General features: G+C 42.1%; 1 protein-coding gene across 1 annotated transcript in view; it reads left to right on the top strand.

The window, feature by feature from the left end:
* The window catches only part of sh3bp2 (SH3-domain binding protein 2), a 140,254-nt gene extending 126,696 nt beyond the window's left edge, over nucleotides 1-13,558 (top strand). Inside the window, exons 10-13 of the mRNA XM_073047933.1 lie at nucleotides 1,673-1,728; nucleotides 3,959-4,037; nucleotides 4,135-4,194; nucleotides 11,514-13,558. Of these exons, the coding sequence (XP_072904034.1) occupies nucleotides 1,673-1,728; nucleotides 3,959-4,037; nucleotides 4,135-4,194; nucleotides 11,514-11,639 (321 nt within the window). The 3' untranslated portion in view covers nucleotides 11,640-13,558. The remainder of the gene's footprint in view (nucleotides 1-1,672; nucleotides 1,729-3,958; nucleotides 4,038-4,134; nucleotides 4,195-11,513) is intronic.
* Nucleotides 13,559-14,022: the final 464 nt, after the last annotated feature.

The following is a 14,022-nucleotide window of genomic DNA, read 5'->3' as shown; positions in this document are numbered from 1 at the left end:
GAGAAAGCCCAGAGGAATATCACAAGGATGAATCCGGGAATGAAAGGGTTATCATACGAGGACCGTTTGATGGCTCTGGGTCTCTACTCGCTGGAATTCAGAAGGATGAGGGGGGATCTTATTTGAAACCTTCTCAATGTTGAAAGTCCTAGACAGAGTAGATATGGAAAGGATGTTTCCCGTGGTGGGAGTGTCTAGGACAAGAGTGCACACAGCCTCAGGATAGAGGGGTGCCCTTTCAAAACAGATGTGGAGAAATTTCTTTAGCCAGAGAGTGGTGAATTTGTTGCCACATGCAGCTGTAGAGGCCAGATTGTTGGGTGTACCTTTCTGTCACCCCACCCTGCTTGCATCCACTAATTGCTTTCCAGCTTGTGCTCCGATCCCTGCCCCTCACCTCTTTATGCTGACTGATTTTCCTCTAAACTCCCACAAAAAGTAGTGGACGCTGCCCAGTCTGTTATAGGTAAAGCCCTTCCAACCATTGAGCACAGCCACACAGAGCACTGTCGCAGAAGAGCAGCATCCATCAGCAGGGACCCCCATCACCCATGTCATGCTCTCTTCTTGCTGCTGCCATTGGAAAGAAGATACAGGAGCCTCAGGACTCACACTACCAGGTTCAGGAACAGTTATTACCCCTAAACCATCAGTCTCTTGAACCAATGGAGATGACTTCACTCAATTTCATTCACCCCTTCACGGAACTGTTCACACAACCTATGGACTCGCTTTTAAGGACTCTTCATCTCATGTCCCTGATATTAATTAATTAATTAATTAATTGATTGATTGATTGCTTGATTATATATCTGTTTGTTTCTAATTATTTCTTTGTTCTTTTTATATTTGCACAGTTTATTGTCTTGTTCACATGGGTTGTTTGTCTGCCCTGTTGGGTGTGGTCTTTCATTGAGTGTATTGTGGCTTTTGGATTTACTGAGTATGCTCACAAGAAAAAAAATTGTCAGGGTTGTATATGGTGACATTTATGTACTTTGACAATAATTTTATTTTGAACTTTGAAATTTATTCTTGCAGTCCAGGTATAACGTTGATATCCACTTCCCTCCACAGATGCTGTTTGACTTTACCTCTCTTCTCATCACCTACCAATCACCTCCTTCTGGTTCCCCTCCTCCTTCCCTTTTTCCCATGGTCCACTTTCCTCTCCTATCAGATTCCTTCTTCAGCCCATTAGCTTTTCTATCCATCACCTCCCAGTTTCTCACTTCATCTCCCTTCTCCTCACCTGGCTTCACCTATCGACTTCCAGGTTGTGCTCCTTCTCCAACCCCACCTTCTTATCCTGGTTTCTTCCCCATTCCTTTCCAGTCCTGATGAGCATCCTCAGCCCAAAGTATTGACTGTTTGTTCCCCCCCCCCCCACCCGCCCCCATGATGCTACCTGACCTGCTGAGTTCCTCCAGCGATCTCTGTTTTTCTTTAAGGGTTAGATCATCTGCAGTATTCCATTTTCACAGCATCCCAATTTTAAGTAAGCTACTTATTTCGGTGAACAGGCCGGCCAAGCACTTTGAGATATTGTTATTTTATCATCTGTTACAGTCATTATTTCAGTCATGAGGGAGTCTCCATTGCAACATATTTTAATTGTAACTATTGCCTATTGGTAATGACATTATTTTATTGTTGTCTGGTTTCATTGTAGGTAGAGCTACCAGCCTCTGTGTTTATCAATACAACAGAATCCAATGATGTCGAGAGGTACTTATTCATTACACTGATGGATATTTCACATTTCCTTATTGTACAGAAGGAGGCCATTTGGCTCATCAGGTCCATGCCGCTCTCAGAGCTGACAACGATAGAGAATAGGAGCAGGAGTGGACCTATGATCAATATTATCATGACTTATTATCCAGATTCAGTCCCCTGTTCCTGCTTTCTCTAACTACCCTTTCCTCTCTTTAGCCATTAGAACACATCTAACTCCTTGAATATATTCAATGACTTGGGTCTCAGCTGTTTAGAATCGGGAACTAGTGGGTTTCAAAGGTACATTTAATGTCAGAGAAATGTATACAATATACATCCTGAAATTCTTTTTCTTCAGGAGTGCCCCAAAGAATGAATGACAGTTAAATGTTAGAACCCCAAAGCCCCCCCAGCTCCCCCCATGCATAATCAGCAGCAAAGTGACAACACCCCTTCCCCCACCAGCAAAAAAGCATTGGCGCCCCCCCCCCCGTGAGCACTCAAGTGTGCAGCAAGCATCAATAAAGACACAGACTTGCAGTCCCCCAAAGACTCACCCAGTAATCTCTCTCTCTCTCTCCCTAGTAAGGGAAAAAGAGATATCCACATTTCACAACGAGAGGGGAGACATAACTAACAACTCGCTGATTTACGATGTTAAAAGTCTGTTACGTCACCTTTTTCATGCTCTGTGCCCAAAGAACTTGGGTCTCTGGGTACACAGCCAGCAGCCAGCTTGCTGCTTTTGATCTTCCATGTACTCCAAACGACACACCAGTTTCCTGCGGAGGCAGCAATCTCAAGCCATGGAATTCCAGAACCCTAAAGGCGCACTAGTCTTCTAGGCCGTGTCCTTGGTACATCAAATAGCGGCCAGTCGTGAGACCCAGAGAGCGGGTCCCATTCCCACAAAGAACCAAAGTCAGTGTGTAACTCCAGGTCAGGGTCTTCAAAAGAACCCTGAAAGGGAAAAATAGAGATATTAAAGATAGAAACAGAGCTGTTTCCAAAGATGCAAGCAAAGGACACAGAGTTAATGAGAGAGGGGAGAAATGTAAAGATGATCTGAGGGATAAGTATCTCACACAGAGGGTGCAATGAGCTGTCGGGATTTGGTAGAGGCAGATGCAATCACAACAATTTAAAAAGTATTTGAACAGGAAAAGTGTAGAGGGATACAGACACAATACAAGCAAGTGGGATAATTATGGTGAGGCACCATGGTTGGTATTAGCAAGGTGGGCTGAAGATTCATTTTCTGTGCTGTATGGTTATGAATTCTATAGGTTCACCTGTCTTTGGGTGAAGGAATTTCTGTCTCAGTCCTGCTCAGTATCCTTTGGTTGTGCCTCTGACCTTCGACCTCTCCACCATTGTACCTCTAGTCCGCCCATTCCTCTCAGTATTTTATATAGTTTAATAAGGATGCCTCTTATTCTTCTATGCTGTAGCTGAACACTGTAGGTAGAATAAGGTCTGTCTGCTGAATCAACACTGCAGTATAGATTTTAATGGGAGCATGATTTCTGCCTTGAAATAGTGATGAGTGCTCACCAGCTATGAAGCATTTGTGAGATTTTGCTCCGGGTCAACTTAGATGATTTTGTGCTATAAAACTCGATGACAAGCTGGGACAGCTGAAATATACATGGTTCAAGTGAATACTTAACAAAAATAATACTCCTTAGGAGAGGAGGAACAGGCCATTTGGCCCCTTAATGTGATTGCTTCAACACTCCAATCCCATCACATTTTCACTTGTGTTTCGAAACCTGTCTTCCTCTGTCTTAAACTTAGTCGAAGACTCTGCTTCCATTGACCTTTTAAATCAAGGGTTCCCAACCTTTTTTTATGCCATAGATCCCTCCCATTAACTGAAGGGTCCATGGACCCCAGGTTGGAAACCCCTGGTTTAAGTCCTTTCCCTCTCATTTTAAACTGATTCCCTCTAATTTTGGACTCCCCTGCTTTGGAAAAAGAAACTATAGCTATTCCCTTAGCTATGGCCCTCACAATTTTATAAATCTCTAAGTTCACCCTTCAGCTTCCTTCGCTCTGGGAAGAAGACCCAATCTATGCAGTTTCTCCTTATAACTCAAACCCTGCAGTCCTCAAAGAACAACAGACCTACCTATCCACAATTCTGTATAGAATTTAATGATTTTGAACTTCTTTTTATCAAAGCCTGCAGATTAATTGAACAATAATATAAAAAACTTTTCTTGTCTTACTCATGAAGGTTGTTCATATCTACAAGTCCTGGCAACAAACCAGAGCATGGGTTGTACGGCATCAGGAATTCTTCAAAGTCTGGAAAGGTATCAGTATAATAACAAATTAATGTTTACAGTTTGCTGCAGTATTAGTAATATCATCCCAGAGAAATGTCAATCTAATTTTTTTCCTTTGCAAAAGGTTTTAGTTGTATGGGACGACACAGAGAAGAAAGTGAGGAACTACAGAATATTTGAAAAGGTCAGTAAATATTTCCGAAGTTTTGCAAATATATACTTATAGTCATATAGCCAGAAAACGGGCCTTTCTGCCCTTCAATTCAGTACTGTCAAGTGTCTCTTTTGTACTAATCCTATTTTATTCTCCCCACACTTATTGACTATACCAATTCATCCAATCACCTCACACTTGGGGCAGTTTACAGTGGCCAATTGCCCTATCAATGTGCATGTTGTTGGAATACGGGAGGGAACCAGAGCATCTGGGACAAACCACACAGCCACGAGGAGAACATGCAAACTCCACACAGCACCCATTTTTGGACTTCTGTCTCTGGAGTTAGAGACACCAGCTTTACCACTTCTTTGTTTAATGAGCCATATTTATACTGCTTTAAATCCTTGAACACTTTTGTGCAATGCTGTAGCCACTAGCCGTAGACAGATAATTGGACAAAGGTAAGTATCAAGTTCCAAGTAAATTTATTATCAAGGTACATGAATGTCACCATGTACAACCCTGAGATTCATTTTCTAGTGGACACTCACAATAAATCCAGGAAACACAATAGAATCAACGAAAGACCGCACCCAACAAGACGGACAAACCACCAATGTGAAAAAGACAACAAACTGTGCAAATACAAAAGAAAAAAATAATAATAATTAAGCAATAAATATCAAGAACAAGAGATGAGTATCAGTAACAGGATAAAGGATTTTTATCTTTGATTTATATATTTTATGGCAGTAGAACAATACTGACATAAAATTGATATAAATTACAAAACTTAAGAAAGTGCAAAAAATGAAGACTGGACCATATTGGCCATCTGTTTGCAGTATTATTACATTCAGAAAAAACGCAAGTGAAATCATCAGATGAAAAGCACCATGTGTGTGTTTGTTTAACCATATGTTGTGCGTGCTTTAATTCCTTGGTTACTGATTATTAGTTAGGTGCTAAAATTATGTGTGAAAATACCAGCCCACAAAAACAGCAGCAAAATCCATTTAGGTAAGGGAGCTGTAGTCGTGGTCACCTAAGGCAACTGAGATTTGATGGAGTGGATGTGGATTTTAATGATCAAAACAAAAAATATGGAAACACTCAGTGGATCAGGAGGCATCAGTGTAATGAGACCTTATGACCGAATCAGCTAGGATCAGATTAACACCTTTGTCATTGTAATGTGTTGCCAGTGGCAAGGTCCAGCTGGCCAGAATACAGTAAACAACAGAGACGAAGTAAAAAGTCTAAACAATGAGAAATCACATTTCTGCTACGAGGTCATCACTTCTCACTCTATGGAAACATTTTCCGTTTTTCTACCCACTCCTATATTCCCAGCTCCCTTAAAAATAATTTATTTTCTCTCGTTCCCGTTCTGTTGAAGGGTCCCAGACCTGAAATGTTTATTTTACAGTCCACAGATGCTGCCTGACCTGCTGAGTTTTTCCAGTAGGTTATGTTTTTATTTCGGGTTTCTAACATCTGCAATTTTTTTCATGGGTTTTAACAAGGTGCTTCACAAAATCTCATATGGTAGATTGGTCATAAAGGTTTAAACCTATCGGATCCAGCAGAAATTGACAATTCTCTTTAAAAATTAGTTCAGTGACAGAAGGCAAAGAGTTAAGATTGGATGTGGTTGCCTCACTACAGGAAGGATGTGGAAGCCATAGAAAGGGTGCAGAGGAGATTTACAAGGATGTTGCCTGGATTGGGGAGCATGCCTTATGAGAATAGGTTGAGTGAACTCGGCCTTTCCTCCTTGGAGCGAGGGAGGGTGAGAGGTGACCTGACAGAGGTGTATAAGATGATGAGAGGCATTGATCATGTGGATAGTCAGAGGCTTTTTCCCAGGGCTGAAATGGTTGCCACAAGTGGACACAGGTTTAGGGAGTAGGTACAGAGGAGATGTTAACGATAAGTTTTTTACTCAGAGAGTGGTGAGTGCGTGGAATGGGCTGCTGGCAACGGTGGTGGAGGCGGATATGTTAGGGTCTTTTAAGAGACTTCTGGATAGGTACATGGAGTTTAGAAAAATAGAGGGCTATAGGTAAGCCTAGTAATTTCTGAGGTAGGGACATGTTCAGCACAACTTTGTGGGCCGAAGGGCCTGTATTGTGCCGTAGGTTTTCTATGTTTCTATGAAAGCAGGCACAAATGTTTGAGGTCAGCTGGAAAGGATGCTAGAGTAAAGCTTTAAACTGAAGCAAAGTTGCGCCAAACCTAAAGTAGTGTATATAGTTCTGGTTGTGAGGTTACAGGAAAGATGTGATAGCACCAAAGAGGATGCTGGAGGATGTGCAGGTCAGAGCTGGGGAATTATAGACAGACTGTCCAGCATAAGGTTTTTTTTTAAACAAAGGGGATTGCGAGGAGACTTAATTACATATATACAGTTATATAATTCAATTACCGTAAACAGAATGGAGTAATTTCTCTTGGCAGAGAAATGAATAAACAATGGACATGAATTTAAATTGGGAAGAAAAAAGTTTCACTCAGTGGATGCTGGGGCTCCAGGATTCACTGTCCTGAAAGGGCAGTGAAGGTGGAAACCCCAGCACAAGTCCCTGAAAGGCGCTTGAAGAGTCATGAACAGGAGGGATTTGAGATTAATCCAATCTTCATTTAAATTCTGTTTTTCTCCAAAAGATTCTTTCCCTTCTTTTCTGGTCTCAATTTGATCAGGGACATAGTGTGTAATTATAATAAAGAACAGCAGTAAAACACAGGTACAGAACTAACCACAGTAGCTCTCTGAAGTGTTATTACTTAAGATAATTGAAGTGTAAACTTAAACCAGGCTTGTCAAAATGCATGATTATGACGAGTATTTAAGAGACTTAAGGCAATGCTTTTGTATAACTGTCAAAACATAGGAGTATATTAGCAAGAACATTCACATGATGAGGCCAACCACAGAATGGAGGAGCAATACCTCATATTCCATCCAAGTAGCCTCCAATCTGCTGGCGTGAACATAGATTTTTCCAACTTCTGGTAATTTCTCCCCACTCCCTCCATTTCATTTTTCCATTCTTCATTCTGATTACCCTCTTGCCTCTTTGCTTCTCTTCAACAGCCCATATCTCCCTCTGGTTCCTCTCCTCTATCCCTTGCTTTCATGATCCACTGTCCACTCCTGTCAGATTTCTTCTTCAACACTTTACCTCTTCCATCTATTACTTCTCAGCTTCTTATTTCAACCTCCCTTCCCCACCCACCCACCTTCCACCTCACCAATCACTTGTAATCCTTGTAGTCGTTTTCTTCATTTTGGCTTCTTCCCCCTTCCTATCCAGTCCTGATGAAAGGTCTTGGCTTGAAATATTGGCTGTTTATTTCCTTCCATAAATGCTGTTGGACTTGCTGAGCTCCTTCAGCATTTTGTCAGTGTTGCTTAGGAACAAAAATAGACCACCTGGCCCCTCAAACCTGCCCTTCCATTCAATATGATCAGGGCCTCAACTCCACCTTTGTGCTAGTTCCCTACAGTCCAAAATTCCTCAGTCTTTCAAAAATCTATTTACCTAGAAGTTAGTTATGAGGTAGGTGCTTATTATTCATCTTATTTTGCCTTGTTTGTGGAACAGTACAGATGTTAGTTTGCCTCCCAGGTGCCAGCGTCTGGGATGTTTCTGCTCGTGTCCATGACATCCTTAAGTGGGAAGGTGAACAGCCAGAGGTCATGGTACATATTGGTACCAACGACATAGGTAGGAAAAGGGAGGAGGTCCTGAAAACAGACTACAGGGAGTTAGGAAGGAAGTTGAGAAGCAGGACCTCAAAAGTTAGTAATGTCAGGATTACTGCCTGCACCACGCGACAGTGAGTATAGGAATAGAGTGAGGTGGAGGATAAATGCGTGACTGAGGGATTGGAGCAGGGGGCAGGGATTCAGATTTCTGGATTATTGGGACCTCTTTTGAGGTAGGCGTGACCTGTACAAAAATGAGGGGTTGAATCTGAATCGAGGGTGACCAATATCCTGGCAGGGAGGTTTGCTAAGGTTATAGGGGAGAGTTTAAACTAGAATTGCTGGGGGTTGGGAACCAAACTGAAGAGCTGGGGGAAGGGAGGAGCTATTGGCTCACAAATAGAGAAAGTCTGGAGACAGTGCAAGAGGGAGGATAGGCAGGTGATAGAGAAGGGATGTGCCCAGACCGATGGTTTGAGCTGTGTCTATTTTAATGCAAGGAGCATCATGAACAAAGCGGATGACCTTAGAGTGTGGATCAATACTTGGAGCTATGATGTTGTGGCCATTACTGAGACTTGGATGGTGTAGGGGCAGGAATAGTTACTTAGAGTGCCAGGCTTTAGATGTTTCAGAAAGGACAGGGAGGTGGAGGCATGGCACTGTTGATCAGAGATAGTGTCATGGCTGCAGAAAAGGAGGAAGTCATGGAAAGATTATCTACTGAGTCTCTGGGCAGAAGTTAGAAACAGGAAGGGGTCAATAACTCTACTGGGTGTTTTTTATAGACCGCCCAATAGAAAGAGGGACATTGAGGAGCAGCTAAGGTGACAGATTCTGGAAAGGTACAATAATAAAAGGGTTGTTGTGGTGGGAGATTTTAATTTCCCAAATATTGATTGGCATCTCCCTAAAGTGAGGGGTTTAGATGGGGTGGAGTTTGTTAGGTGTGTTCAGGAAGGTTTCCTGACACAATATGTAGATAAGCCTACAAGAGGAGAGGCTGTACTTGATCTGGTATTGGGAAATGAACCTGGACAGTGATCACAGTTCTATCTCCTTTACCGTAGCATTGGAGAGGGATAGGAACAGACAAGTTAGGAAAGCATTTAATTGGAGTAAGGGGAAATATGATGCTATCAGGCAGGAACCTGGAAGCATAAATTGGGAACAGATGTTCTCAGGGAAATGTACGGCAGAAATGTGGCAAATGTTCAGGGGATATTTGCATGGCGTTCTGCATAGGTATGTTCCAATGAGACAAGGAAAGGATGGTAGGATACAGGAACCGTGGTGTACAAAGGCTGTTGAAAATCTAGTCAAGAAGAAAAGAAAAGCTTATGAAAGATTCAAAAAACTAGGTGATGATAGAGATCTAGAAGATTATAAGGCTAGCAGGAAGGAGCTTAAGAATGAAATTAGGAGAGCGAGAAGGGGCCATGAGAAGGACTCGGACAGCAGGATTAAGGAAAACCCTATTCTACAAGTATGTGAAGAGCAAGAGGATAAGACATGAGAGATTAGGACAAATCAAGTGTCACAGTGGAAAAGTGTATATGGAACCGGAGGAGATAGCAGAGATACTTGAATACTCTGCTTCAGTATTCACTATGGAAAAGGATCTTGGTGATTGTAGGAATGACTTACAGCAAATTGAAAAGCTTGAGCTTATAGACATTAACAAAGAGGATGTGCTGGAGCTTTTGGAAAGCATCAAGTTCATTAAGTCTCCGGGTCTGGATGAATGTACCCCAGGCTACTGTGGGACGTAAGGGAGGAGATTGCTGAGCCTCTGGCAATAATCTTTGTATCATCAATGGGGATTGGAGAGGTTCAGGTGGATTGGAGGGTTGTAGATTTTGTTCCCTTAATCAAGAAAGGGAGTAGAGATAGCCCAGGAAATTATAGACCAGTGAGTCTTACTTCAGCGGTTGGTAAGTTGATGGAAAAGATCCTGAGAGACAGGGTTTATGAACATTTGGAGAAGCATAATATGTTTAGGAATATTCAGCATGGCTTTGTCAGAGGTGGGCAGTGCCTTACGAACATGATTGAATTTTTTGAGGATGTGACTAAACACATTGATGAAGGTTAGTGCAGTATATGTAGTGTATATGGATTTCAGCAAGGCATCTGAAAAGGTCCCCATGAAAGGCTTATTGAGAAAGTAAGGAGGCATGGGATCCAAGGGGATCCTGCTTTGTTGCTCACAGAAGGCAAAGAGTGGTTGTAGACAGGTCATATTCTGCACAGAGGTCAGTGGCCAGTGGTGTGCCTCAGGGATCTGTTCTAGGACCCCTTCTCTTCGTGATGTTTATAAATGACCTGGATGAGGAAGTGGAGGGATGGGTTAGTAAATTTGCTGATGACACAAAGGTTGGGGATGCTGTGGATAGTGTGGAGGGTTGTCAGAGGCTACAGCGGGACATTGATAGGATGCAAAACTGGAATGAGGAGTGGCAGATGGAGTTCAATCCAGATAAGATTCTCAAGATAATGAGAGGCATTGATCGTGTGGATAGTCAGAGGCTTTTTCCCAGCGCTAAAATGGCTAGCACAACAGGGCTTAGTTTTAAGGTGCTTGGAAGTAGGTACAGAGGTGATGTCAGGGGTAAGTTTTTTACGCAGAGAGTGATGAGTGCATGAAATGGGCTGCCTGTGGTGGTGGAGGCGGAAATGATAGGGTCTTTTAAGAAACTCCTGGATGGATACTTGGATCTTAGAAAAATAGAGGGCTATGGGTAAGCCTAGGTAGTTCTAAGGTAAGAACATGTTCAGCACAGCTTTGTGAGCAGAAGGGCCTGTATTGTGCTGTAGGTTTTCTATGTTCTATGTTCTAAGTGTGAGGTGCTTCATTTTGGTAGGTCAAATATGATGGCAGAATATAGTATTAATGGTAAGACTCTTGGCAGGGTGGAGGATCAGAGGGATCTTGGGGTCCAAGTCCATAGGACACTCAAAGCTACTGTGTGGTTAAGAAGTCATATAGTACATTGGCCTTCATCAACCATGGGATTGAGTTTAAGAGCCAAGAGGTAATGTTATATCTATATAGGACCCTGGTCAGACCCCACTTGGAGTACTGTGCTCAGTTCTGGTCACCTCACTACAGGAAGGATGTGGAAACTATAGAAAAGGTGCAGTGGAGATTTACAAGTACGTTGCCTGGATTGGGGAGCATGCCTTACGAGAACAGGTTGAGTGAACTCGGTCTTTTCTCCTTGGAGCGAAGGAGGATGAGAGGTAATCTGATAGTGGTGTACAAGATGATGAGAGGCATTGATTGTGTGGATAGTCAGAGGCTTTTTCCCAGGGCTGAAATGGCTAACACGAGAGGGCACAGTTTTAAGGTGTTTGGAAGTAGGTACACAGGATATGTCAGGGGTAAGTTTTTTACGCAGAGAGTAGCAAGTGCGTGGAATGAGCTGGCGGCAATAGTGGTGGAGGCAGATATGATAGAGTCTGGATAGGTACATGGAGCTTAGAAAAATAGAGGGCTAAGGGTAACCTTAGGTAATTTCTAAGTAAGTACATGTTCGGCGCAGCATTGTGGGCCGAAGGGCCTGTATTGTGCTGAAGGTTTTCTATGTTCCTATGATCTAAGTGCCATTTAAAAATTTTTTTCTTGCAGGAATCCCAGTTATATTTAGAAGCCGAGATAAAGTTCATGAACCTCACAAGCATGGTTGAATATTATTATGTCAACCTGCTCCCGACCCATGAGAATCTGTATCTTAAGGTACCCTATCGCTCCTGAAAGTCGTCCTCACATCATCACATCAGCTCGGGTGTACACAAAGGAGACATCTGTTGACTTGAAACAAAGTGAAATGGCTGATGAGAGAATTTAAAAGCTGCACATTAAAAGGTTGGAAACTCTTTGACATTTACAAGAAGGGAACAGTAACACATTGCATTCCTGAAGAGATGTGTATCTCACTTCATTATTGACACTGATCTATATACTCCAGGTAATCCTTCCCTCTTGTTGTGAAGGACATGATCTCTAATCAACTCAATGATGACTCAACTGAAATAGCTACAAGAGGAATGGCTCAAGCATCCACTTTACATTATAAAGTAATATTAAGCTGTATATACCTTAATTTAAGAGAACTATATCATGGAATAATGTGTAAATATACATATAAATTATTTAGAAAATGTACATAGATCGTTTTTAATGGAAATAGACTATTTTTGAGAAGCATTTGTCTGAAAAATCTTTGTTTATAGTGGTAAGTGTGTAATTTGGCAAGCACTGAGGATGAAGACCATCGGTCCCTCGGTCAAAGGCAGAGGTCGACAAGCCCTAAGGTTTAAACTCCATCAGATGTACCTTAGCCCATTTCACCAACAGTTCAGTGAGAGCCAGGGCAGATCAACTATGGTGGAGCAGGCCCAATGGATTAAGTGGTTCACTCATCATCATCAGGTAATATTTCCCTCCTTATGAAAGGAAAGCAAACAAAAATCGGACCCTCAGCTAATGTTTCCTTCACATATCCAAAACATTAGGGACAGCATCTGCTACCAAACAGAATTATATCAGGAATCCTGTCTATCTCAGTAGCTAAAAGATCTTCAGAAGAGGCTTTTGCTGTTAGAATCAAAGAGTAGCATAGAAGGGAACCAGGCCTTTCAGCCCAACTCATGCATACTAATCATGATGTTTGTCCTATTTGCCTACATTTGTCCATATCCCTCTAAACCTTTTCTGTCCACGTAGCTGTTTTAGTGTATTTAAATGTCATTGGACCTGTCTCAACCTCAATCTGGCAGCTCAGTTTATAGATGCACCACCTTCTGTATGAAGTTGCCTTTCTCATCTTAGACCTATGTCCTCTGATTTTTAGTAAGTTAGAAACTCATACACCATATCCCTGAATCTGTTAAACTGCAGACTCTTAAATACCATGATATAGAGCAGAATTAGGCCATTAGGCCCATCAAGACTGCTCTGCCATCTGATCATGGCTAATTTATTATCCCTATAAACCCCATTTTCCTGCCTTCCTGTAGCCTTTGATGCCCTTACCAATCAAAAACTTACCAACCTCTGCTTTAATTATACACAATGACTTGGCCTCCACACCTGTCTGTGGCACTGAAATCCACAGATTTACCACCCTCTTGCTTCAGAAATTCCTGCACATCTTTGTCTTTCTATTTTGAGGCTGTGCCTTCTGGTCCTAGACTCTCCCACTATTGGAAACGTCCTCTCCACATCCACTGAAACTATACCTTTCAATATTTGATATGTCCTGGATTAGTTAGGGGTTGTGACCCTTCTTATTTTTGGCAATCCCTTAAGACTGGGGATGACTTGCTGCTACTTCAGTTCTCTGGGTTCTGACATGGCTGAAGAGACCAAACTTTGATTCTCCTCACTCTGTCAGGTGATGAGTTATGTGATCCTGATTAAAATAATTCAGGTTCTCACTGCCATCATGGATGCCCGTTCACTATCCTGACTGGCCGTGCACCGTGGATTCCTTTTGTAAAGAAATTTTAATGTGTTTCCTTTGTCTACCTGTTAATCTCTTGTGACAGAGATCTGAGCCCCTTCCATTATTTGTGAAATTCAATTGTAATTACAGCTTCAATCTCAGGGCAAATTGGTTTAAAAGTAGATGCTGAAATTGGTTCATTAAACCTTATAATGGTTTCAAAGGACTTTGTGAAGTCAGCATCATTCCTGTCTTTGAATTACCTGCTGTTGGCAATCTGTGGCTGTGCCAGTATGGGGATTGTATTTCCCTCAATCACAGGACTCTGCAGAGAGTGGTGCAGACAGCCCAGCGCATCTGTAGATGTGAACTTCCGACTATTCAAGACATTTACAAGGACAGGTGTGTAAAAAGGGCACTAAGGATCATTGGGCCCCAATTCACCCCAACCACAAACTGTTTCAGCTGCTACCATCTGGGAAACGGCACCACAGCATAAAAGCCAGGACCAACAGGCTCCAGGACCGCTTCTTCCGTCAGGCCATCAGACTGATTAATTCATGCTAACACAACTGTATTTCTATGTTATACTGACTGTCCTGTTGTATATAATATTTATTATAAATTACTATAAATTGCACATTTAAAGATTTTTACTCATGTATATAAGGATGTAAGTAATAAAATCAA

Source organism: Hemitrygon akajei, chromosome 6, assembly GCF_048418815.1.
Source record: "Hemitrygon akajei chromosome 6, sHemAka1.3, whole genome shotgun sequence".
NCBI lineage: Eukaryota > Metazoa > Chordata > Chondrichthyes > Myliobatiformes > Dasyatidae > Hemitrygon > Hemitrygon akajei.
This window is presented reverse-complemented; position numbering and strand designations above follow the sequence as displayed.